At 39.5% G+C, this 27,978-nt stretch overlaps 1 protein-coding gene across 2 annotated transcripts; it reads left to right on the forward strand.

Moving 5' to 3' along the window:
• Positions 1–27,894, forward strand: LOC108319501 (SH2 domain-containing protein A). Of its 2 annotated transcripts, none has more exons than XM_052877743.1 (12): positions 1–421; positions 1,443–1,634; positions 2,018–2,227; positions 2,334–2,423; positions 2,889–2,966; positions 3,064–3,228; positions 19,356–19,718; positions 25,147–25,427; positions 26,300–26,462; positions 26,918–27,267; positions 27,434–27,520; positions 27,656–27,894. In XM_052877743.1, the coding sequence occupies exons 1-12, from the start codon at positions 275–277 to the stop codon at positions 27,801–27,803; spliced, it is 2,274 nt and encodes a 757-aa protein (XP_052733703.1). In that variant the 5' UTR covers positions 1–274; the 3' UTR covers positions 27,804–27,894. The 2 variants fall into 2 exon arrangements, with proteins under 2 accessions (XP_052733703.1, XP_017406151.1); XM_017550662.2 differs by having other exon boundaries at positions 7–421; positions 27,617–27,894.
• The last annotated feature ends 84 nt before the right edge of the window (positions 27,895–27,978 follow it).

Genomic DNA, 27,978 nt, shown 5'->3' on the forward strand with positions numbered 1-27,978 from the left:
AGCGCGTGTTTGTATTAGTTGGAACTTGGAAAGAAAAATTCTCCCTTGTGAGCCTACACCGTTGCCGTGCACCTCCAAGCAGGAGATCCGAGCACACACCGAAACGCGCAACCAAACCGTTAGTTTCAGAGCCGAACAAACGGAACCACCAACAAGCCAAACACAAACCCACACTAATTCTTCTGCTAACCCAAGAAAGAGAAAGAAACAGAGAAACAGGAAGCGAAAGAGTTCACCATAACGCAGAGAACTCCACTTTTGATCACACTCAGAGATGGACCGTGATTCAGTGGGAAGCGAAGAGTACTCTTTGCTGAAGGATTTAAGACTCGAAATTGAAGCAAAGGACGGAACTTTCTCTCTCTGCTTTTGGCTTTATTTCACGACTTCCTCTGCATTCCCCTTTACCATTATTCAGCAGGTCTTACACATTGTAGTTTTTCCCTTCTTTCTAAGTTTTGTGTTTTTGTGGGTATTAAGGTTTTTCTCAATCTTCTTGATCAACCTTTTTTCACTATTTGGAATTTGTAATCGTAATATCGTGGGCCTGGACATTCTGTTTTCCTTGTTCTGTATAATTGGAATAGTCTCGTTCGAGAAAGTTGTGAGTTCTCTATGTTTTCACTGCACATTAAATTTGTTTTGGTTTTGATAACTGATGGACTGCTTGAACGTGTGTTTCTCATGCCTCTAGTTGGTGGTTTAGGCTTTAAGGGGTTTTCATTTGTGCTCTTTAGTCTGAAATCTGCTTTCAATCAGTAAATTTATTACTTCCTGTTTTGCTAAACCTCTTTGAGTTAACTAAAGTTGGAGTTTTGATAGGATTAACTCAGTTTTTGCAGAATGTTTTTGTTGTTTTACTTCATACTCAAAAATCCTTATTAGTAAATTAGAGATGTAGAATTTAGACTAGACCTATTCGATTATATATAGCTAAATATGTGATGCTCACATTATATTAGTAATGCCGGCTTGCTATAGAGTTGGGGAAACTGATTTCGATAGAATTTATTATGAACGGTTTGTTGAATGAAATTAGAATGGATGATCTCATTTTAGTCATAAATTTACATAAGACCATGTGTCTCTTTAGAAAGTGTGAGAATTTGTTTTCCATAGCGAAAATGAATAGGGCCAGGAATGGTAAAACATCTCCCATCCTCCATTTGACGCTACGCCATCTCTCAAGTGCAAGGTTAAATGCTTTGATATTTGATCATTCAACTTTAACTGTTTAGCATTTAGGTTTGTGTAGTGATATATTAGAAGCGATAGTTGTTTTTGTTTAATATTTTGTCTGCTGTCTTGATACTTAAGGTTGAAAATTTTCCATGCCAATTACTACGGGCAGTAATTTTTTGTCATTTTCTTACCTTTTGGGGATAAAACTTAATATTTTTAATCATTGCATGGACAGAAGTATAAATCAATTTGCTTTGCAGGTTTACTCTGATATCTCTGAAAGTGCTCCTTTTCTTGTTATTGATGATAACAAGAGAATCCATTTGTTACCAGTTCTGCTCTTACACGAAGAAGCTCCTGATACCGGCAATATAAATTCCTGGGCAGAAGTTCCACATGCAACTATTGATTTTAAGTTTCCTTTGGAAAAATGGGTTCATGTTGGATGTCAGGTATCTTATATAATTATTTGAGAATTACCTTTCGTAAACTACTTTAATGTTTCTTTGTTGGTTGTTTTCACTTGACTGAAATGCCATCCTGCTACACTCCTAAATTGACTTATTTTACCATAAGGCACTTGCCCTAATATGTGTATTCTTCAATCATTGATTTTTTTATTTTTGCTTGCTGGAATATATAAACTGGGGTAAAAATAATAGAATGAAACAGAAAAGCAAATTCCTTCTCGTAAGATTTTGCCTTCCATGAAAGAACTTGTGACGAACAATGGAGCACTTTTCTTGCTGCTACTAGTAGAGCCCTCTCCTGTCCTTTCCTTTATACTTTTTAGTTTTGTCTAATTGGAATATCAGATGGTTACCTTCTTGTGCAGGTTTGTCCAGATTATATCCAGCTTCAGATTAATGGAGAGATTGTAGGAGACAAGTCTCACTGTTCCTTATTAAATGAAAAATCTGGTTCAAGAGATTTGAAGAAACTCACATTGGCAAATGTTGGCGGAGATGGAAATAGTGTACAGTGTTATGTGCACAATTTTGAAATATATCCTACTATTTCTTCTGTTAAGGATTACCATTTAAAGGTGATTCCATGCTCATATTTTTAAAGTACATGGTAGATTCACATTTCGTTGTGCATCTTTGTTTATAAGAATCAGCAAAAACCTTATTTGATCCTTTGAATGCCAGGACCCTCCTCTGAAGTTATCAATTGATGAATCATCTGTCTCCGAGATTGAAGAAGAAAGTGATGGTGTTTGGGCTGTTGTTGGTGGCAAGGTAAGAAAGATATTTTATAAACGATACCATGTTAATCTTATTTTATACGTTCATCTTTATTGTCATAAATCATAAAGAGAAAAGTCCAGGCTAAGCCCTGCATTTTCAGTTGGAGTTTAATTTTGGATATATGTGATGTGATGGAATTTATGTATAACATTTTAAATGTTCTTGTAAACCAATCATGTATATGCAAGTTTGCAAGTGTTAAGAGTTAAGTCAAACTTTTCTTGTTACCATGAAAATAAATATGAACAAATAAAATAGATGATGGAGAGGTGAAACAACTGCTATGTTTCTAGTATTTGCATACCTATTATTTATACTTCTGAAAATGTGACTATTAATTCTTACTCTTTTCTTTCCAGTGCTCATACTTTTGAGAAATGCACAAATTAGTTCCAGTGTTAAAGTTTCCTTAAGTGAAAAATTTAATTTCAAATTCATTTGCATAATTTGGCACAGGCATCTTGTCGTAGGAACTTCTCTTTGGATGTTGTTCTATCAGATGCTTTTGGACAGCCCGTAGATAAGGAGAATGAGGTTTATAATCCTGATTTTTATTCTGGGCAAGTTAATGGTCTCTGGAAAAAGGAGCTTGGATTTGTAATTTCACATTATCATTGTTGATTGTAAGCAGGTTTTTGCTTCACTTTTGTATGCCGACACTAGAGTTCTAGTGGAGAATACAACTGATGATGAAGCACCCCTTTTAGCTAGTTATGATGGAATTGAATTTTCTTCACGTGAAAGACCAAGTAAGCTTATGCTGGGTCGTGCTTCGTTTAAGCTCAAAATATCTCAGGTGAAGATGCCAACAATGAATGTGTGCTTTTGTCATTTCCTCTAATTTATTGTTTTTCTGCTGCTACTTGATAACTCTTTCTGAACTTTTAGTTGGAAGCTAACAAGATGATTGATGTCATGTGCCGTGCACAACAATTCATACTTTTATATCATTACCATAATTATGATGGTCAGACATAGGCAGCAGATTCATTCAGAAAATACAAAAAAATCCTAAAGAACATAATATGGAAGCACCACCATATTGAAAAGTGTGTCAAATGGGTGGGCAATGGAAATAGGTGTAACGATTTTTGGAAAACACCATTAGGAGTTAGTGAGAGAAAATGATAGAATGAGGCTCTTGGTTAGACAAAATAGCAAATGCATCCTTTTGATAAGATAACAAGATATAAGAACAACATTGTTAGGGGTTGGAAGGTAAATGAGAGAAAAAAGGTATTGGAGAGAAGGAGAAGGCTGAATGGGGGAAGACGGAAGACCAAGCCGAACCGTGGAAAGCGGGGAGAGGCCAAACCGAACGGTGGAAGGTGGGGAGAGGCCAGACCGAACAGTGGAAGGCGGGGAGAGGTCAGGCCGAACGGTGGAAGACGGTGAGGAGTCAAGACGAACGGCCGAAGGCAATGAGAGCTTGAGCGAAACGATGGGAAGCAGTGAAGACCCTGAGCCGATCATTTGAAGAGTGACTATCCTAACTATCCCAATTAGGATAGGCGGGAAATATTTAGTGATAATTATAATAAATAGAGCTATATCCCAGGGAAATATTCAGTACAACTTAATTACAGTAATTAGGGCTATATCTTAGGAAAATATTCAGTACAAGCTAATTATAGTAATTAGAGCTAAATCCTAGGAAAATATTCAGTATAAGTTAATTATAGTAAATAGAACTATATTCAAGGGAAATATTTAATATAAATAAAGCCTAGATGCTAGGGTTGAAGGCATGCTTTTGATTATTGAGTTTTGTTGACAAGCAGCTAGAGTCTTGTGAGGGAGGTTATGCTCCCAGTTATCTTTGTTTACTTTTGTTTATTCAGATATTGCCATCAATAAAAGAGATTCATTCATCCATTATCATTCGTTCATTGTCTTTTCTACCTATTGTGATCATGTTTAATTACGTCTCCTACTCGAATATGTAACAAACATCCTCCCCAAAACTTAAAGGGAAATATCTAATGTCTGTCTGTTTACTATAATGTCTGTCTGTTTTTGTGCTTAACAACCCCATTTTATTAACGGGGTGCTTAACAACCCCATTTTATTAACGGGTGTGGGTGCCCAAGGTTTGATGGAGAACTTCCTTGGGTGCCATACATTCCTAACATTAGTGAGACAAGTACTTGCTTGCATTATCACTCAAGGAAAGTGTATAGGATACTAATTTGTTTTATATTTTCAAGGTAAATTTTTTGTCCAAAATTAGAAAATAACTTAGACCTGTTTTTCAATAAATATATCCACAAACATAATGAAAAATCATCAATAAAAGTTATAGAATACATAGAACTAGAATGTAATGCTGTTAGGTTCCTGGGTTGGAAACCTAACTATAAACGCTCACAGTAAGCAAAAGAACAAAGAAAGAATGAATTTCTGTATTGAAATTGAGAACAAAGTACACTGATAGCATTAATGGAGGCCTAATCCCCCTCTTAACCCTATCGGAGGCCTAATCCTCCTCTTTTGGCCAATGTCCAGATTTACAAAATAATCTTCAAAACTCCCCCCACATAATTACCAAAAGGCTTATTTATACTCTATTTCTCCCCCTAACAGCCTAACAAACTTTCCCGCTTTGTACTTCTATCCTAAATCCATTACCCATAAGGGGGATCCAACACTAGCTCGAAGGTGGGGGGAGCCAGAAGCTTTGTTTAAAATAAAGGAAGTAGAACCATGGACCTTGGTGTGGGATTTGGGGGTGATAGGAAGGAAAGAGGATGAATGGAAGATAGTGGAGGAGGAATTGCCACCAACTAAGCCTCCAGACCTGAATTGGTGGGCAGTAGCCAGTGGATTCACTTCATATGATAACAAGATGATGAAGAGGAGCCAAGAGACCAAGCTTTTCGGGTCCAACCTTGAGGACAAGGTTGTTCTGCAGCGAGGTGTAATGTTAGGATATGGGATGGCAGGGTATAATGGGTGTTGTAATTTGAGATAATATCTTTAGAATCTTCCTAATTAGAGGAAATAGATATATAATCTTTATTTTATTTTACTTTCCTAGTTTTCCTATTTCCCTTTATTTTACTTTCCTAGTTTCCCTATTTCCCTTTTTAGGAGAATTAGATTATTACAAATAGAGAGTATCTGAATGTATTTTTTGATTATTGAGAATAATAAATCAGTCTTATTTTCCATATGGTATCAGATCTTGTCCGATCCGCTTCCGCTGTCTTTGCTGTCTGCCGGTGGCCGACCGCCATGGCCGCCGGCAGTCCCCTAAAGGTCTCTTCTTTAACATATGTTTTTAATGGGCTCCAATTTCCTTAGTCAAGTCATGCCTTGGAATTCTGGCCTTTCTCCCATATTACCAAATACATTTGTTTTTTCTCATAACAGCTACCCAAAGTTGTGTTGTGCTTCCATAATCTGGCCTAGCTATAAGCTATACTTCCAGTTAAAATCTGACCTAGCTATAAGCTATACTTCCAGATTTTAATCTGACCTAGCTATATGCTATACTTCCAGAATTTATCTCAGAAGGGGTATTTTAAGTGATGCCCAATCCTTTTTTGGCATTCTCATTGGCTGCCAATCAAAGACCGAAAGTCTCTTCTTGAGGGAACATGAAAGGCCATTGCCTTCACTGATAATTACGATGTACACCACTATCGTCCTCCATCCGCCTCCGACCACTGTTCGCCTCCGGCCATCGTCCCCCGCCGGCCACTGTCACAGTTTCAACCGGTGACCAGCGGATCTGAATCGTCTCCTCGAGCGACGGTCAACCGTGCCGGAGTCAGAACCAGACTCCTCTCAACGCGCCTCCACGTGCCGCCTTTCTTCAGCTGGTCTCGGGTGCGTGTTTGTCACGCGCTGTCGTCCTGGTCTCGGAATCACATTGCGCCGCTGCCGGTCGTCTCGCCGGACCTTCATCTCTCTGTTCTAACCCTTCAGAGCAACCATTGCTGCCATCTTCATTGTCTTCACAACATCTTCGTCTTCTCGCCACACGCTTCTTGCCGACGACTGCTTGGCTTCCGTTTTTCGGTTACTTGGCATCGCCGATTGCAACAGTTGTTCGCTTGTGTGTCGGCGTTGGTTGAAGGTGGACGGACACAATCGTCACTCTCTCTCCCTCACCGTCGAATCACATCTCTCTGACTTCATGCCCTCTCTTTTCCTTCGCTTCAATACCGTCACCGAAGTTAGTCTCAGATATTTCAGCTACGAAGACGAGACCATCAGCGCTGAAACTCTCATCCGTATCTCCCAACTCTGTCCTGATCTCACATGCTTCCGCATCGTTGGGTTCTTCCTCTCGTTACTGTGTTTTTTAGTCTCTGTCTCCACCATTCTCTCGACGCCACTGCATCACATTTCTTCTTGGGCTCAAGTTTAGTATGTCGTTGTGTGATACAAAGCTAAGTATTTTGGGAGTAGTCCTATGAGCATTTTTGGACATCCAACCTGTCCTTTGATACCATCATAAGTCCCAATATTTGGTGTTTTGGTTTCTGTCATGTGAAAGGATCTTTTCACCGCCATCGCCTTGTTGTAATAGCTCACTGAGAGTTGTTCTAATGCCTTGTTGTAACAGCTCACTGAGAGTTGTTCTATGAGACCGCCCGCTGATTTGGCTCGTTCGACGTTAGGGGTTTTAGATTTGTCCTCAAGTACGGATCGGTTCTCACTAGCTCTTCCACCTTCATGTTCTGTCATTGACGTGCATATGCCATTCAGTCGTGAGGGGAATAAAAGTTTCAACCGCTGTAGGGTGGTTAAGTCCCTACAGGTTTGTTGCTGTTAGCCGCTGCAGGGCAGTTCAGTTCCTGCAGGTTTGTTGCTATTCAGGGCAGTTAAGTCCCTAAAGGTTCGTTGTTGATAGGGCAGTTAAGTCCCTTTTTCAGCCGCCACAGGGTAGTTAGTCCCTGAAGGTTTGTTGCTTATTCAGCCGTTGTAGGGCAGTTAAGTCCCTTAAGGTTGTTGTTGTTCAGGGTGGTTAAAGTCCCTACAGGTTTGTGGCTGTTAGCCTTTTAGTGCCGCTGTAGGGTAGTGTAATCCCTGCAGGTCTGTTGCTGTTTAAGGCAGTTAAGTCCTTGAAGGTTTGCTGCTGTTTAGGGTAGTTAAGTCCCTACAGGTTTGTGGTTGTTAGCCTTTGAAGGCCTGCCATATGTTACTCATGGAAATCATGTTCTTGAAGTTTTGTTGTTCATCAGTATTGATGGCAATCTAGTATCTGCAGTTTGTTGCTGTTCGCCACTGGAGGCCCTTCATCCGTTCTTGTAGTTTGTTGTTGTTTGCTGCTGCAAGTTATCATCCATTTTTGATGGAAATCTCCCTCGTCCATTGCTGTCCAAGTTGAAGTTTCATGGTGCTAGTTCGCCCTCGTCCATTGCTGTCCAATTTGGTTTATTGACGTTCTCTACAATTAAGTTTGACTATTCAAAGCTTGGTTCATACAATCTTGTATGATCCAGCTTGAGGGGGAGTGTTGTAATTTGAGATAATATCTTTAGAATCTTCCTAATTAGAGGAAATAGATATATAATCTTTATTTTATTTTACTTTCCTAGTTTTCCTATTTCCCTTTATTTTACTTTTCTAGTTTCCCTATTTCCCTTTTTAGGAGAATCAGATTATTACAAATAAAGAGTATCAGAATGTATTTTTTGATGATTGAGAATAATAAATAAGTCTTATTTTCCACAATGGGTAATGGATTTAGGATAGAAGTAAAGAGCGGGAAAGTTTGTTAGGCTGTTAGGGGGAGAAATAGAGTATAAATAAGCCCTTTGGTAATTCTGTGGGGGAGTTTTGAAGATTATTTTGTAAATCTGGAGATTGGCTAGAAGAGGGGGATTAGGCCTCTTGTTCGAATCCGGCAGGTCAGACCAATTTGTTAGGTTCCTGGGTTGGAAACCTAACTATCAACGCTTGCAGTAAGCAAAAACCTAAGATTGAAACTGTAAAATAATTCTAGAGGGCTTAATTTATCCCTCACAATCTTCTATTTATAAGAATAAATTGATACACAAGTACATGATAAATAGGGTAACTCTAGACACAATATAATCATGATAAATAGGGTAATCCTAGACACAATATAATCATGATAAATAGGGTAACCCTTGACACACTATACTGATGATAAAATAGGATAAATATCCTAACACTCCCCCTCAAGCTGGAGCATACAAATTGTATGTACCAAGCTTGGAACAAATAAACTCAATCCGAGGACCCCTTAATGACTTGGTCAATACATCTGCGAGTTGATCGTTTGACCCAATAAACTCAGTACATATTTCTTTGGTCAACAACTTTTCACGAACAAAATGACAATCAATTTCTGACTCCGGCCCAGAAAAACACAATATCCTGTAGTAGACCGTCTATCAATAGGTGAACTTGCCCAATCTGCATCACAATACCCAGACACCTGAATGCTTCCTTTATCTTCATATAACAATTCTTGCCCGGGAGCCTTCTTTACATACCTTAGAATACGAATGAGAGCATTACAATGGTCAACCCATGGAGCCTGCATGAACTGACTAACCACTCCAACTGCAAAGGATAGATCTAGCCTTGTAATAGTGAGATAAATGAGTTTTCCAACCAGCCTCCTATACCTCTTTGGATTGGAGAATAATTCACCTTCTTCTGTCCTTAATTTCTGGTTTGGGTCCATGGGACTGTCTACCGGTCTACAATCAATCATGCCTGTTTCTTGTAATATATCAAGAGCATACTTCCTTTGGGAGATTACAACTCCATCTTTTGATTGCGCTACTTCAATGCCTAAGAAGTATTTGAGACTTCCAAGATTCTTGGTTTGAAAATGTCTACACAAGTACTCTTTTAGTTGAGATATTCCAACAGCATCATTTCCTGTAATGATAATATCATCAACATATACTATTAAGTAAACACATTTTCCGAGAGAAGAATGACAATAAAAAACTGAATGGTCTGCTTCATTGCGTTTTAGCCCAAATTTTTGAACAATGGAGCTAAACTTTCCAAACAAAGCACGTGGGGATTGCTTGAGGCCATATAGAGATCGATGCAATTTGCATACCATACCAGACTCCCCCTGAGCAACAAACCTAGAAGGTTGCTCCATATAAACTTCTTCCTCAAGATCACCATGTAGGAAGACATTCTTGATATCCAATTGATGAAGTGGCCAATGACGAATGACTTCCATGGCAAAGAAGAGACGAATAGTAATCATCTTGGCTACAGGAGAGAAAGTGTCACAATAATCAAGACCATAAACCTGAGTGTAACCTTTTGCAATAAGCCGAACTTTGAGCCGATCAATTTCAGCATCAGGGCCAACTTTAACTGCATACACCCATCGACAACCAACCACCTTTTTTCTTGGGGGAAGGGGCACCAGCTCCCAAGTATTACTGTGGTCAAGAGCCTGCATTTCTGCAATCATAGCTTGTCGCCATCCAGGATGATCAAGTGCTTCTTTCACATTCTTGGGTATAACAACAGAGGACACTGAGGATAAAAGAAAAAAATAGAAGGGTGACAATCGATGATAGCTTAGAAAATTATAAATGGGATGAGGGTTTCGAGTGGAACGAGTACCTTTTCTGAGGGCAATAGGCCATGCTGAATCATTTGCATCAGGAGGCGTGGGAGGAGGTGACGAGGGAGAAGAATCTGAAGTAGGAGATTCACCATTGTCTTGGGGAGGTGGACTATCCATTGGGGCCCTGTGTGGGATGATCTCAGTATGTGGAGAAACATGTGTAGAAGGATTGTGATCAAGACTTGGAATGACAGAGACAGTGGAGCTATTTGACTCAGCCATTGGGATAGGAAGGACCTGTTGGAGGATAGAAACATCCTGAGCAGATGGAGAGAAGTAAGGAGTCTGTTCAAAGAATGTGACATTGGCAGATATGTAATACTTCTTAGTTTCAGGAGAGTAACACCGATATCCTTTTTGAAGTCGAGAATAGCCTAAGAAGACACATTTGAGAGCGCGAGCGGAGAGTTTGTCTAGACCTGGAGACATGTCATGAACAAAACCTACACAGCCAAACACTCGGGGAGATGTATGAAAGAGAGGATCATTAGGAAACAAAATGGAGAAAGGGACTTTATTATCAAGAGAGGAGGAGGGCATCCTATTAATAAGATAACATGCAGTTAAGATGGCATCCCCCAGTGATGGACAGAAATATGGGCACCAAGCAAAAGGGTACGAGCAGTTTCAACCAAGTGTCTATTTTTTCCTTCTGCTATACCATTTTGCTGTGGTGTATGAGGACAAGTAGACTAATGTAAGATACCATGAGAACTCAAGATGGCAGAAAAGGAGGATGAGAAATACTCTTTTTCATTATCACTTCTTAATATTTTGATTACTTGACCAAATTGATTCTTGATTTCATTCAAAAATGATGTAAAGATAGCTAACAATTTAGAACGATTTTTCATAAGATAATCCCAAGTACATCTTGAATATTCATCAATAAAGGTAACAAAATATCTAAAACCAAAGGAGGAGATATGACTAGGTCCCTATATATCAGAATGGATGATGGAAAAACTAGAATTACATATTGATTGAGACCTTTTAGGAAAGGAATATCTAACATGTTTTCCTAATTAACATGACTCACATTCTAAGGTCTGGAGACCACTAAGTTCAGGACACATCTTTTTTAATTTGGACAAATGAGGATGACCAAGTCGATCATGTAGGAGTTTAGGATTAGGAGCAGCAACACCGGACACCCTTGGACGAGATCCAAAATGGTATAATCCACCAGCTTCATATCATTCTCCAATCTGTCTCCCCGAACCACGCTCCTTTATAACAAAAGATTTGTGATCAAAGGTTATTGAACAATTTAACATTTTAGTCAACTGGCTTAAGGAAATTAAATTAAAAGGACAATTAGGAACAAAAAAGACTGAGTTGAGATTGAGGGAGGGAGACAAAGAAACATGACCGACTTCTTTGGAAGAAGTTTTATATCCATTTGCAAGGGTTATGAAATGAGGTTTTTCTCGAAAAGAAATAGATGAGAACAAAGAGGTATTACCAGAAATGTGATCAGAAGCACCTGAGTTAATTACCCATGAATTTTGACCTTCCATAGATTGAGAAACACAGGCTGTTGATGTATTGGGAGATTGAGATGGTTGTGCCAAGCTGTTAGACTTTAACCTTAAATACTCTTGATATTCATCCTCAGAAAACATAGAAGTGGAATTTTCAGTCTTCGAAGTGAAAGTTTCAGTCTTCGAAATATTGGCAGTTTTGGAAGGGAAACCATGTAAGGAAGTATGACCCATCCTTTTACAGTATGTGCATTGAGGACGTCCCCGATCTCCTCGTCCTCCTCCTCTAGTGCCACGTCCTCCTCTTCCTCGTGTGGCAACCATGACAGATAGTTCCACTAGTTCATGCGCTTCTTGAGTTTGAGGTACCGGGACAGGCAGAAGGCGAGTGGTCAATGTTTCCATAGAGGGGACCTCATGACTAGTTAGAAGTTGATCTCTGAGATTATCAAAATCGGGATGTAGGGCACGAAGGATCAACACCATGTAAAATTTGTCTAGTTTCTTTTTGATATCCTCTAATGGATCTACTTCCAAAAACATCCTAAGTTCTTTGACAGCAGATTGGGCTTCAGCCATGACGAACACCATATCGTGGTCTGCCATTTTAAGAGATGCAAGTTTGTTCGTAGTGTCATAGAGACGTTGAATATCGTTGGCATAAATGCTTTGAGCTTTCTTCCAAAAGGAGTGACAAGTTTTGAAAGCCCTCAAAGGTACAAGAAGTTTGGGTTCCACTGATTGCCATAACAGGACACACAACTGGAAATCTGCTTGTTTCCACTGATCAGCTTTTTCAGTAGGCACATGACTTCCATCTCGCTCAAGGTGGTCATAATGCCCTTGGCCAAGGAACCACATTTCAACGGCAGCAGACCATGATAGATAATTTTTTCCATTTAGCTTCTCGGAGGTAATTGATGGACTTCCGGAGAAGGAAAGAGTACTGCCAGAGGCCATTTCTGAAGAAGACGAATAGTACTAGTGAGGAACAAGAAAACCCTAAGGGTTTAGACGAAGGAAATTGTGACAGTGATGGACGACGGTGGCCGGCAACCGCGGGCGGTGGCCGGTGGCCGACGACGGGCAGCAGCGGACGGTGGCGGGCGACGAAGAACTGTTTCGAGACAGAAACCAGAGCGGGATCGACCCGCTTTGATATCAACTTAAGATTGAAACTGTAAAATAATTCTAGAGGGCTTAATTGATCCTTCTCACAATCTTCTATTTATAAGAATAAATTGATACACTAGTACATGATAAATAGGGTAACCCTAGACACAATATAATCATGATAAATAGGGTAATCCTAGACACAATATAATCATGATAAATAGGGTACAACCTAACCCAAACCTAACTCAATTAAAAAAACCTAAGGTACCTACAACAATCCAAAACGAACTAGTTTCATTAAACAACCACAATAGCTCAGCAAGCCATTGGTGTCGTCCATGTGACTTGTGTTGCACGAATTGCAATCTATTCCATTGCTGCCTATGATTTATTCTTCCTCCACCTAACCTTTCCCCTAATGCAAAAATATTATCTTTTCTCTTTTTTCTATTTCCTATTCTGTTCTTCATCGCCACCCTCCCCTTTTTTGTTTCCTCTTTCGTTCTATAGTGCTCCCCTTCACTTTTTCAATTTTATTTTTCCTTTTCTACTGTATTATTTGCCTTTATTTAAAGTCTTGAATTTGAACTTGGTGGTTTTTTGGCATTAATTTTGTTATTTGAATATCTAGACTTGGTATTTTATTAACTGTATGGTTATCTTTCGTTAGCATTGCAATGATATTCCTACATTTTTTTATATTATTTGTTTGTGATGCTTATGACATAATCCGTTATTGCTTTCTATGTATTTTTGTAAAGTATTTTTGTGTTATTGGTCTTTTCCATTATCTGATATTGATCACATTGGGTGCATTTTCCAAAATGATCAACAATGATGATGGTGGTTGTAGTTGTGACAATACTTGGAATATAATGTCATTGTTTGGGAATGTGCTGAATTAATGCTTTGAGATGCAAGAGAAGATATATTGAGAATGTGAGAAAAAGAGCTTAAGAGATTGGTCCTTCTTATTTATAGAAGAAAATTACGTCATGAATATCTAAGTAATTAATGCTAACAACTCATAGGTATAACATATAGCGGTTTTCCAATACAAGTGCTAACTGTTAGGATATTTATCCTATTTTATCATCATTATATTGTGTCAAGGGTTACCCTATTTATCATGATTATATTGTGTCTAGGGTTACCCTATTTATCATGATTATATTGTGTCTAGGGTTAACCTATTTATCATGTATTCTTGTATCAATTTATTCTTATAAATAGAAGATTATGAGAGGGATCAATCAAGCCCTCTAGAATTATTTTACAGTTTAATTCTCAAGTTGGTATCAGAGCGGGTCGATCCTGCTTTGGTTTCTGTCTCGTAGCATCTGTCCGGTGCCACAGTCTGGTGTCGCCCGCCACCGTCCACCGTCGTTGCTGGCCACCACCGTCGCCGCCAGCCGCCGTCGTTAGTCTCCGACTGTCATCGTCGGCCACCGTCCATAGCCGGCCGCCACCAACCACCGTCATAGTTCTGTTTGTCTAAACCCTCAGGGTTTTCTTGTTCCTTGCTGGTACGAGTTGTCTTCTTCAGAGATGACATCTCGCAGTACTTTTTCCTTCTCCGGAAGTCCATCAATTACCTCCGAGAAGTTAAATGAAAAAAATTATCTATCATGGTCTGCTGCTGTTGAAATGTGGTTTCTTGGCCAAGGGCATTATGACCACCTTGAGCGAGATGGAAGCCATGTGCCTACTGAAAAAGTTGTCAATGGAAACAAGTAGATTTCTAGTTGTGTGCTCTGTTATGGCAATCAGTGGAACCCAAACTTCTTATATCTCTAAGGGCTTTCAAAACTTGTTTCTCCTTTTGGAAGCAAGCTCAAAGCATTTATGACAACTATTCAACGTCTCTATGACACTACAAACAAGCTTGCATCTCTTAAAATGGTAGACCGTGATATGGTGTCCTTCATGTCTGAAGCCCAATCTGCCGTCGAAGAACTCAAGATGTTTTTGGAAGCAGACCCATTAGAGGATATCAAAATGAAACTAGACAAATTTTACATGGTGTTGATCCTTCGTGCCTTACATCCGATTTTGATCATGATGTCCCCTCCATGGAAACATTGACCACTCGCCTTCTGTGTGTCCCGGTACCTCAAACTCAGGAAGCGCATGAACTAGTGGAACCATCTGTCATGGTTGCCACACGAGGAAGAGGAGGACGTGGCACTAGAGGAGGAGGACGAGGAGGTCGAGGATGTCCTCAATGCACATAATGTAAAAAGATGGGTCACACTCAAGAGAATTGCTACTCCTTACATGGTTTCCCTTCCAAAACTGCCAATATTTCGAAGACTGAAACTTCCACTTCGAAGACTGAAACTTCTACTTCTAAGTTCTCCGAGGATGAATATCAAGAGTATTTAAGGTTAAAGTCTAACAATTTGGAACAACCATCTCAATCTCCGAGTACATCAACAACTTGTGTTTCTCAATCCATGGAAGGTCAAAATTCATGGGTAATTAACTCAGGTGCTTCTGATTACATTTCTGGTAATACCTCTTTGTTCTCATCTATTTCCTTTCGAGAAAAACCTCATTTCATAACCCTTGCAAATGAATCTAAAACTTCCTCTAAAGGAGTCGGTCATGTTTCCTTGTCTCCCTCCCTCAATCTCAACTCAGTCTTTTTTGTTCCTAATTGTCTTTTTAATCTAATATCCTTAAGCCAGATGACCAAAATGTTAAATTGTTTAATAACCTTTGATCACAAATCTTTTGTTATACAGGAGCGTGGTTCGGAGAGACAGATTGGAGAAGGATATAAAGCTGGCGGATTATACCATTTTGGATCTCGTCCAAGGGTGTCTTGTGTTGCTGCTCCTAATCCTAAACTGCTACATGATCGACTTGGCCATTCTCATTTGTCCAAATTAAAAAAGATGTGTCCTGAACTTAGTGGTCTCCAGACCTTAGAATGTGAGTCATGTTAATTAGGAAAACATGTTAGATCTTCCTTTCCTAAAAGGTCTCAATCAATATGTAATTTTAGTTTTTTCATCATCCATTCTGATAAATGGGGACCTAGTCGTATCTCTTCTTTTGGTTTTAGATATTTTGTTACCTTCTTTTGGTTTTAGATCTTATGAAAAATTGTTTTGAATTGTTAGCCATCTTTACATCGTTTTTGAATGAAATCAAGAATCAATTTGGTTAAGTAATCAAAATATTAAGAAGTGATAATGCAAAAGAGTGATATCTTAACTTGGTTGAAACTGTCTGTAACCTTTTGCTGGGTACCCATATTCTTGTCCATCACTGGGGGATGCCATCTTAACTGCATGTTATCTTATTAATAGGATGCCCTCTTCCTCTATTGATAATAAAGTCCCTTTCTCCATTCTGTTTCCTAATGATCCTCTCTTTCATACATCTCCCCGAGTGTTTGGTTGTGTATGTTTTGTTCATGATATGTTTCCAGGTCTAGACAAACTCTCCGCTCGCGCTCTCAAATGTGTCTTCTAAGGCTATTCTCGACTTCAAAAGGGATATCGGTGTTACTCTCCTGAAACTAAGAAGTATTACATGTCTGCCAATGTCACATTCTTTGAACAAACTCCTTCTCTCCATCTGTTCAAGATGTTTCTATCCTCCATCAGGTCCTTCCTATTCCCGTGGTTGAGTCAAATAGTTCCACTGTCTCTATCATTCCAAGTCTTGATCATAGTCCACCTGAACCCGTTTCTCCACATGAGATCATGCCATACAGGGCCCCAATGGATAGTCCACTTACCCAAGACAATGGTGAATCTCCTACTTCAGATTCTTCTCCCTCGTCACCTCCTCCCACGCCTCCTGGTGCAAATGATTTAGCATGGCCTTGATGGTGAAATTGATTGGCTCAAAGCCGGACTTGTTGCAAAATGTTACACTCAGGTTTATGGTCTTGATTATTGTGACACTTTCTGTTAGGAGGTTGAGAGTGTATGAAAGAAGAAAGAAACATTAATTAGCCTAACTGCCTTGGTAGTTACGAAAGGCGGGAAGGGGTTGTATAAATAAGCATTGTATTTTGGTTAGGGGGAGCGTTTTTGAGAATTGTAGTCTGACAGGAATTCTTTAGTCCTGTAAGGGGGAGGTTAAGCTCTCATCATTCGTGTACCTTGTATTCTTTACTGTTGATAATACAAAGAGAGGTTATACAACGTTCTGTGGAGTATGTTTGGGTGTGTCAGTGTGAGTTTCTATAGGTTTCTTTACCAGAAACCTATCAATTGGTCCAACCTGCCGGATCAAGAGGACGTGCAAAGTGTTTGGGTGAAAACCATGGAGGGGAGAATGGAGGCGCTGGAAATCACAATGGAGGGGATGAAGGTGGAGGCCGCCGCCCTGCGACGAGATATACAACAAATGATGCGGATGATGGGGATGAGAATGAACAATCACGACGGAAACCCTGACGGGAGTGACAGTTCGGTGAATGATAATGGGGGAAGACCCGATCACGTAGGGATACAACAATATTGGCGAAAACGGGTGGATCTACCATCCTTCGAAGGGGTGGAACCTCACAGCTGGATTAATCGGGCAAAACTTTGACATTCAGAAGGTGGCGGAGGAGGACAAGGTGGAGCTCGCTTATATTAGTATGGAGGGTAGTGCGAGTTACTGGTTTAACATTTTGAAGGAAAAAGCCAAGATTCGTTCTTGGACGGCCCTGAAAACGGCGTTAGTTAATCGGTTTGGAGGGGGGTCCAGAGGAACTGTGTTTGAGCAGCTTGCGACAATGCGGCAAGAAGGATCAATGGAGGAGTACGTCCGGAACTTTGAAATACTGATAGGCTAGACTTGTGGGTTATCAGAGGAGCTTGTGCTGGGTTTTTTTCTTGCCGGTCTGCGAGAAGACATAAAGGGGTTTTTTCTCGCTGGACTCCACAGAATGCTGTATAACCTCTCTTTGTATTATCAATAGTAAATATTTAATACAAGATATTACAAGTCTAACTACCTATATTTAATACATATTTTAACACTCCCCATTAAGTTAGAGCATACAAATTACATGTACCAAGCTATAAACAATGTGGGATCCCCGACATATACTTACTTATGCTAAGGATTGAGCATCTAAAGTTGTGGAGATCCGCCCACAAAATCTAGAGGATCTATTGAGAGACATGGAGATTACTAGAGATGTGGAAGAAGTTTCTAGTGATGGAAGGTCTGGTGAGAGGACAACAACTAGAAGTAATTTGTATCAAGGACGTTTTCAAGGGAGTGGGGGACTGGTTTCTTGGGTAGAAATGTTGAAGGGCACTTAGACTAAATCGAGGAGTTCTAGTCATATTAGCACAACTAGAAGAGATGGTGAGAAGACAACAACCAGAAGTAATTTGTATCAAGGACATTTTCAAGGGAGTGGGGGAGTGGTTTCTTGGGTAGAAATGTTGAAGGGGACTTGGACTGAATCGGGGAGTTCTAGTCATATTAGCATGAGTAGAAGAGATGGAGGAGAAGTAACCTTAGAGTCTAAGATGAGTAGTTCGCATCCAGGAGAAAACAGAATAAGGGGATGGCAAAATTTACCCTACCCTGAATTAAGCGAAGAGAATAGGGCATATGCTTTCATTGTGGAGGACCATATAGTCCTGGTCATAAATGTCCCAATAAGAACCTTTGGGTGTTAATTTTAGGGGAGAATGAAGAGGAAGAGGAACCCGAAGAAGAAGAAGATTGAAAATGCAAGCAGCGAAGAAAGTCATGGATTGTGTGAAGGAAACCGCAACAAACATTGTTGCTTCTGCCAAGTCTGGTTTGGAGAAGAGCAAAGCCACTCTTCAAGAGAAGAGTGAGAAGATAAATGCACATGATGAAGGGACTATTCGTGATTAATTTCCCGATTTTCACCTTGAAGACAAGGTTGTTTGGAATCCGAGGAGTATTGATAAGGCTCTTAAGGTGTGTGTTAGAAAAAAAGTTCAAAAGTAGAAGTTACAAAACAAGTTAGCAGTAGTTAGGCAGTTTATAGGTGGTTAGCGGAGGTTATTAAGTAGGGTTATCTTTTAAGGAGGAAATTGTCCATCCTGGCTGTTGTGTGTATTTTTTGTTTTAGAACACGGCTTGTCCTGTGTAGAAGGGAATTTCTTCCCTTGGAAGTTGTTGTATGTTTTCTTGTATTATGTTCTTTAGAATTAGAATGTTATCTTCCGTTGTGCAGGAAGATTTTTGTGTTAATTTCTTAAACTGAATTATAAATCTGGTTTCTTGTTCCCAAGAAACCTAACAGATTGGTACTCACTTATATATTATAACCATATCTCAGGACAATGTGAAATCTCTAACAAAATAAGTATATAGTAATTGTATATCCTTTGTTCCTAATTCTCAATAGACACATTGCCTGGGTATTTTTTTGTCAATAATTTATGGTTTTCTCTTTAGTGATATTGTTTTCCTTGAAAATTTAGAAAAACGCTAGACGTTGAAGTATACATAAAAGTATTATAATTATCCATATCGCTGTTGCTCTTTGGTCTTTCTGGAATTTGTACATGGTGTGATGCTCTACTTGGAACCAAAGACCATAATATGTTAATTTTATTGACATGGGGTTGTCGTTGTATTTATCAGCAATTTTAGTATCATAGCATATAAGCATGTTTCATTTCAAATTCATAGTGCATTATGCTTGAATTAACTCTGCTCCCAGTTTGATATTTATGCTCTTGAATTTCAATCCAATATTACTTGGCACCATGTAACTATTCTCCCATCTGCCAGCTTTCATCCAAGTGTGATAACAGGTTCTTCGTCATCAGATTTTGTGTTCCAAAATTAGGAAATTATCCTTTTCTTGAGACATACTCCCATCCAATTCGATGCATCTCCAGAAGCCGTAACACAAGATTGTCCACTTTGGTGTGGAAAAAGTCAACTGCTCTTAATTGCTCTAGTGTATCTCAATCTTCAGCTTTGGATGATGGGTCCTTCGAACTTCAGCATTCAGGTCATGAAGCACAAGCCAATCCACTAGTGAAGCGGTTTAGACTTGGTCAAGACAAGACATCTGTATCAGTGAAGACTGACCCCACCTTAGAGCAACCTGATGAAGAATGTAACTCTCAAGTCCAGACAGCTAACCAGGTGATTACATGATTTATTTTTCAATCTTGTTTTCTGTATACATGGAGATGGTCTACCTAGTTGGTTTACTACTGACAGCAGAGGCTGATGTGATCATCATTGACAAAATTAGTTTCAGTGTACGTGTTTGGACTTCTTAGATTCGTTATTTTAATTTTGTCCATTATTCCACCTCATGCAAATACCAAATATTTGAAAGCACAGACCAATTCAAACCTGCTAAGATTTAATTAAGAGAATCCAAGAGTTAGCCTTGAGCAATAGGTCTAATATTCTTTTATTGTAAAAAGTAGTTGGCTATCTTTGACGCTTAAAAGTTAAGGAAAAGGCCTTGGAATGGTTTTGATTTATATCAAACATTGAATATTGTTAGATGTTAAGATGTGTGTTTCTGTTATTTGGGCTTAGTCTATTCTGTATTAAGGGCATTGGCCCATATCTTACAATATAAATAAACTACCCTATGTGTAGTCTAAATACACAAGGGATATTTTCTCCCAATCTTCTTTATTTCTTATATGGTATCTAGAGCACAGGAATAGTTCCAGTCAACTCCACGGTCTCCGGCACCCATCACTGCTGCTGTTGTCGCAGTCGCCGTCGCTGCCGTCGCCACCGCTACCGTCGCCACCGCCGCCGCCGCCGGAGTTCCAGAATCGACCGACGACCACACCATCGGAAGCGTCTCGGCCGGGCGACCACCGTCGTACGAAGATCGCGGCGATCGGACCTCTCACGCGCCTCCACGCGCCGCCGCAAGAGTCGCCGCTGTCGCCGCGCGTGCCGGCGCGTCGCCGGAGCTTTCCGCCGCCGATCAGCACCGCCGTGATCGCCTCCTCGCCCTCTTTCTGGTTCTGTGGTCGTTGCGTCAATCGGAGCACTTTGAATTTTTAGGGTTTCTCCCTCTCCATGGCGTCTTCCTCGTCTACAAACACCTCTATTGGTGGCTCATCTTCTGATCCCTCAATATATACTAATTATATGAATGTACACTTGTCCATTGACAAGTTAGATGACACAAATTATGCAACCTGGGCGTCCGACATCAAACTTTGGTTGAAGAGTCAGGGGTACTTAGATCATCTTACTCAAAATGTGACTACTGCTCTCATAGATGACACTTCCCGCTGGATGAAAATTGATGCTCAGTTATGCATTGTTATAAAGTCCACCATTCACTCCTCACTGAAACAAATGTTTCGATCCTATGAGACATGTTTAGAAGTATGGGCACAAGCGAAGTTGTTATACACAAATGACACTCAGCGTCTTTATGGTGTTTGTCAGGATCAACTGTTATTGGTCCGCGCAATCCTGGTCCCATGGCAGAATATTTGGGTAAAATTCATGCCCTTCTTCATGACTTTAATGATATATTACCTCCTGCTTCCACTCCTGCTGAAGAATTGGAACAACGATCAAAGTTCTTCATGTTGTTGGCATTATACGGACTCTCTGATGATGTTTCTCATGTCCGTGATCAGATTTTGGGTTCTCTTGTCATACCCAACTTCACTTCTACTTGTTCTGCTCTTTTGCGTATACCGAGCAAACCCGTCACTGAGACATCCCCTCGTACTGATGATTCCTCTGTTATGGCTGCTCAACGTGATGATCGAAGTCGGTCTCGCAAGCCAAGTAAAGGACGTCCAAAATGTGACCATTGTGGCAAGTTAGGCCACAAGATTGATAGATGTTATGCTCTCCATGGACGTCCTCCTCGACCTGTAGCAATGGCCAATTCTGATCCACCTCCCCGATCACCGTCTGCAGACCATCCTACTTCATCTACTATCGTAGACAAACCTGCAATCTTTAACGAATTTCTCAAATGGTATGAGGATCATCAGCACTCTGGTTCCACTACATCTGCATCTGTTGCACGTACAGGTACACCTTTTGTTGGTCTAACTCACTCCCTTGGACCTTGGGTCCTTGACTCAGGCGCCACCGATCATATCACTGGTAACAAGTCCTTGTTTTCTTCCTTGTCATGTCCGGCTAATTTACCCTCGATAACAATGACTGATGGGTCTAGAGTCTCATCTCATGGTATTGGTACTGTTAATATTTTTCCATCCATATCCATTGATCATGTACTTTATGTCCCTGGGTCTCCCTTCAACTTATTGTCCATTAGTCGTTTAACTCGTACTCTTAATTGTGTTATTTCCTTTACTAAAGATTCTGTTTGGTTGCAGGACCGGAGTTCGAAACACATGATTGGCACAGGATGTGAGTCTCATGGCCTTTATCATCTCCGCCCTTCTCCACATGTCGGCGTAGTCATGGAGTCACCATCCCTTCTTCATGCTCAGTTCGGTCATCCTAGTCTTGCCAAACTACAACAACTTGTCCCGAGGTTGTCCACATTATCAAGTTTGTCGTGTGAGTCTTGTCAGTTAGGGAAGCATACTCGTAGTTCCTTTCCTCGTAGTGGCTCACAACGGGCGTCGTCCCCCTTTTCATTGGTTCATTCTGACATTTGGGGACCTAGTCGTGTTAAGTCCATTTTAGGTTTTCAGTATTTTGCTACCTTTATTGATGACTATTCCAGATGTACTTTGTTGTTTTAAATGAAGAATCGTTTTGAGTTGTTTTCTATTTTTCAATCTTTTTTCAATGAAATAAAAACACAGTTTGGGGTGTCTATTAGAAATTTACGTAGTGATAATGGCCGTGAATACCTTTCTCAACCGTTTAAACAGTTTATGGCTTCTCATGACATTCTTCACCAAACCTCATGTGCTTATACCCCTCAACAAAATGGGGTGGCTGAGCGCGAATAAACACCTTATTGAAACAACTCGTACACTTCTGATTCATGGTCAAGTACCCTCACGTTTTTGGGGTGATGCAGTTCTCACAGCATGTTATCTTATCAACCGCATGCCATCTTCCGTCCTAGATAACAAAATCCCTCATTCTATCTTATTTCCTCAAGACCCTCTGCATCCATTACCTCTTCGAGTTTTTGGGTCTACATGTTTTGTTCATGATTTTAGTCCTAGTCTTGATAAGTTATCTCCTAGGTCTCACAAATGTGTCTTCTTAGGATTTCCACGGTCACAAAAGGGCTATAAGTGTTTTTCCCCTTCCCTCAATCGTCATTTTATCTCTGCTAATGTCACTTTTGATGAGTCTTCTTTTTACTTTTCACATCTATCTTCTAGTTCTGTACCTCTCCCTATTACTGTTGATATTCCTCTTATCTGTGATCCTCCTGGTGATGCTCCACCCATTTTGTCTTCTCCTTCTTTAGACTCTCATTCACCACAGGATCATCCTTCACCTCCACCCCTTCAGGTTTATAGTCGCCGTAATTGTCTCCCTCATGACTCACTTCCGGTGCCGCCTCATGTGTCTCCTCCGGCTCCAGCAACTGAGTCTGACTTGCCTATTGCCCTCCGTAAAGGTATACGCTCTACCCGTAACCCTTCCCCCCATTATACTGTTCTTAATTACCACAGATTATCTCCATCTTTTTATACTTGTCTCTCATCCATTTCTTCTGTGTCAGTTCCCAAATCTGTGGGTGATGCCTTAACCTCATCCTGGTTGGCGTCAAGCTATGATGGATGAATTAAGTGCTTTACAGGAAAGTGGAACTTGGGAGCTTGTCCAATTACCATCTGGAAAGTCTGTTGTTAGTTGCAGGTGGGTGTATGCTATCAAGGTTGGTCCTGATGGCACAATTGATCGTTTGAAAGCTCGACTGGTTGCCAAAGGCTACACACAGATTTTTGGTTTGGATTATGGTGATACTTTTTCTCCAGTGGCAAAAATGACCTCTGTTCGCCTTTTCATTGCCATGGCCGCTCTTCGACAATGGCCTCTTTACCAACTTGATGTCAAAACTGCTTTTCTCAATGGTGATTTGCAGGAAGAAATTTATATGGAGCAACCGCCTGGCTTTGTTGCTCAGGGGGAGTCATCTGGATTGGTATGTCGTCTTCGCAAATCCTTATATGGCCTAAAACAGTCTCCTCAGGCCTGGTTTGGTAAATTCAGTTGTGTTGTTCAACAATTTGGTATGTCTCGCAGTGAAGCGGATCATTCAGTGTTCTATCGCCACTCGAGTGCTGAAAGTATCTATTTAATAGTGTATGTCGATGATATTGTTCTCACAGGAAGCGACTATCTTGGCATCTCTCAGATGAAACAACACCTTTGTCATCATTTTCAAACCAAAGATCTTGGCAAACTCCGGTACTTTTTGGGTATTGAAGTAGCACAATCCAATGATGGTATTGTCATATCTCAGAGGAAGTATGCGTTAGACATCTTGGAGGAGCCTTTCTGTTGAGACACCTATGGACCCTAACATCAAACTCCTACCAAATCAGGGGGAGCCTTTCTCAGATCCTGAACGGTACAGAAGACTAGTTGGTAAATTAAACTATCTTACTGTTACGCGTCCTGACATTTCCTTCGCAGTTAGTGTGGTGAGTCAATTTCTAAACTCCCCATGTGAAGACCATTGGGATGCAGTTGTTCGTATACTGAAGTATATTAAAAGATCACCTGGAAAATGTTTGCTATATGGCCCTAACAACGATACAAAGATCGTTTGCTATTCAGATGCTGATTGGGCTGGTTCCCCTTCTGATAGGAGGTCTACTTCTGGATATTGTGTCTCTATTTGTAGCAACTTGATATCTTGGAAAAGTAAGAAGCAAAGTGTTGTGGCAAGGTCGAGTGCAGAAGCAGAATATAGAGCTATGGCATCAGTTACTTGCGAGCTTGTGTGGCTTAAACAATTGCTTAGTGAATTGAAATTTGGAGATGTCACTCACATGATACTTATATGTGATAATCAAGCTGCTCTCCATATTAGCTCTAACCCTGTCTTTCATGAGAGAACCAAACACATTGAAGTTGATTGTCATTTCATTCGAGAAAAAATCATATCCAGAGATATCAAGACTGAGTTTGTTAACTCAAGCAACCAGTTGGCAGACATATTCACTAAGTCCTTACGAGGACCTAGAATTGATTATCTTTGTAACAAGCTTGGAACATATGATTTATATGCTCCAGCTTGAGAGGGAGTGTTAGATGTTAAGATGTGTGTTTCTGTTATTTGGGCTTAGTCTATTATGTATTAAGGGCATTGGCCCATATCTTACAATATAAATAAATTACCCTATGTGTAGTCTAAATACACAAGGGATATTTTCTCCCAATCTTCTTTATTTCTCATAAATATGATCTCTCTAAGGCCAATCTGATATTGTCAGCTATATGATGTTCTAATCTACTTCAGATTCTTACTATACTGGTCTAACCTAGACTTAAGTGTAGACAAGGCCAATTTGTCAACCTTTGCTTGTAGATGCTTCCTTAAATTATTTTCTTAGATATTCTTAAGTAGGTCCTCTTTGCTCTTATTTTCTCTTAACTGACACTGCAAACTTATTGTCACTAGGTTGAAAATGAATTTCCAAGAAGCTTCGATGGAAGACCTGCAAACTTCAATGAAGCATATGATTCTCCATCTGATTCAGAGAGTATAGGGGAGGGAAATTCACCTTTAAATACTGCGAGTAAAAGATATCCAATATCTGATATGACCATTTTCAAATACTGCCTTGCAAGCTTGGCTGAGAAATCTCTCATACTCAAGGAAATTGCAACCTCTGCTCCTGACAAAGAAATTTTAGAATTCGCTAATCATGTGTCACACTATTCAGGATGTTCGCATCATGGGTGAGTGATTTTTGTAGAAGCAATTATGTAACTGCTTAAGGATGGTGAATGGGTGTAATTGCATGTAAATAGAAAAATTGTATCAAGAATCTAAAATATTTATGGATAATTATTTTTCAAATTTTATATCTTTATGAATTCTTAGCTTAAGCTGTTTGGTCCTTGTCAGTTTCAAACGTTAATACTCGCTTGTGGTATTCATATTTTCATATTTACTACTGGTACTGCATATGATGTCAACAAGCAACTATTTTAATGCTTAAGCTGTTAGCTGAAGGTTCATGAATGACTTTATTATTAGTGGAGGTAACTCTATGTATGAGTTAAATTTTGGGATTGAGTTAGGCTTAAACCAACAATCCAAGACAACCTACCATATAATCCCTGGAAAAAGCCCTTTCGGCTTTAGGTGTAGACAATGCAGACCCACTTTTGCCATGTGCTTAAATATAACTCCTGTATGTATGAGTTGGAGAGAGACAGCAAGGATCAAACTCCTCTTGACAGTTAATTTGAGTCCGTTATACACCATGTCATTGATCAACTATCCTAAGAGCTTAACCAGGCAAATGCTCATGAATGGCTTTGTTACATTCTCAAACAATAGTTATAACATCTATACAAACGTGACATCTGGAACTATTGCTTGCTTTCATTTGATTAAAAGATTTGGCACAATAAAATCTAAATGCAAGTTCAAATGTTCTGGCAAATACATTTTATTCTTGTGCCCAGATTGTATCCTAATTATTCGATTCTCAAATTTGTTTACTTTCTTAAAAGTTTTCTTAAGTATAATTTATTGCTATATCAGAACGTTTTCTCCTAGATCGTTTTCTCCTTTTTAACTACTGGTTCTGTTTCCATATCAGAAACCAAATATTAATTGCCAAGAGATTAATAAACCATGGAAGAAATCTCTGGAAGGTGATGCCTCTAAACAATCACCACATTCCTTGGGAGAATGCTGTGTATGAGATTCAAGAGCATTTCGTGAATATTGCTTGTTGCAGTTCAAGGTCTCTCTCACCTCAGGTTTATATCTTTTACTTTTTGAAGGAAAGTTACTGTTATGTTTTATAAAAGCTACTAAATGTCTAAATATTTATTAATTGGTTTCATGTGAAATACTTTGTTCCTAAATGGTTTGGACATCTGGAGGGTTTTGTAATTACCATTACATTACAAATGAATATATATCGTTTTCTGATTACCAATAGTAAAATGCGAGTCTTACGCATTCAGGCATTATGATTTATTGTCATAATATTGCCTTGATGAACTTAATTTCATGTGGTAAAGCATGGCTTTTCTTTTCAGGACTAAGTATCCCCATTGAAGCCTATTATTCTTACCATTATTAGAAATATAAGCAAATAATAGTAAATAAAAGGAAAAAAAATACTATTATTAGCGGTCTGAGTTTTTGAAAGTACCAAAACCATAGAAAAATTGCATGCGAAATATGATAAATTTTGCATTTACTGTAGGACCTAAATCTTCTGAGAAGGATCGCTGGATGTCAAGAGTACCTAACACAAGAGAACTTCGAGAAGTTGTGGTGTTGGTTGTACCCTGTGGCAATTACAATATCAAGGGACTGGGTAAATCCTATCTGGAAATCCACATCACCTAAGTGGATAGAAGGGTTTATAACCAAGGAAGAAGCTGAAGCTTCACTACAAGGTCCCACAGGATTTCAAGAACCTGGTACCTTTGTACTCCGATTTCCTACCTCACGAAGCTGGCCACATCCAGATGCTGGTAGCTTAGTTGTAACCTATGTTGGCAATGACTACAAACTGCACCACAGGCTACTTTCTCTGCACCAGGTTTATGGGTAAGTTTAATTTATTTCTTCTTCATAGAAGAGATTGCTGTTCTTTATTTAATGATCAAATGTGATAGCTTTCATAACAGCCTATGTAAATATTCACGAGTACAGACACTTAACACTTATCATAAATGCTATCCTTTAACTAAAACATCAATCACATTTCTTGTAGTTCTTATAGCACTGGCGATAAAAGAGTTGACATGAAACCGCTTCAAGATATGCTATTGGCAGAACCTGAGCTGTCTCAATTGGGAAGGTAATTACATAAAGCATTTTCTTATTGTTTCTTTCACACTGAATGCTTAACAAATCTCAAACATTTACTGTATTTGTTTCATCGGAAACTGTTCAGGATAATAAGAAGTCATTAGGCAAACTATAATTGTTGCAGAATGTTCCCAACATTCGTGTTAAAGTTGCTTTCAAGGTTGGTTGTCTTTGCTCGAAAGACTCAGAAAAGTAGATGGGAGTGGTGGCCTATGAACTATGGTAATATATTCTACAGTTTACTTGTATATTATGAAAAATTAAGGTTTTAGGCGTATTGTTGTAAACATTAGTGGCTGATAATCTTTATATAAAAAGGTATCCCCATTTATTTGTATTCAAAACCAATCAAAGCATCTCTTATATTGTTGAGTTGGCTTCCATAAGTATTCCTCCCCATTGGTTTCAACCCCTGCTGCCAAAGTGTTGTGTCCTGCAGAGGTTACA

Source organism: Vigna angularis, chromosome 5 (assembly GCF_016808095.1).
Source record: "Vigna angularis cultivar LongXiaoDou No.4 chromosome 5, ASM1680809v1, whole genome shotgun sequence".
NCBI classification, from domain to species: Eukaryota; Viridiplantae; Streptophyta; class Magnoliopsida; order Fabales; family Fabaceae; genus Vigna; species Vigna angularis.

Bases quoted from the DNA above. Each gene is read 5' to 3' on its own strand.
- LOC108319501 (XM_052877743.1), top strand. From the start codon at position 275: ATGGACCGTGATTCAGTGGGAAGCGAAGAGTACTCTTTGCTGAAGGAT. The intron at 2,967-3,063 runs GTTTATAATCCT...GATTGTAAGCAG, and splicing joins CCGTAGATAAGGAGAATGAG to GTTTTTGCTTCACTTTTGTA. The intron at 3,229-19,355 runs GTGAAGATGCCA...CCCATCTGCCAG, and splicing joins TTAAGCTCAAAATATCTCAG to CTTTCATCCAAGTGTGATAA.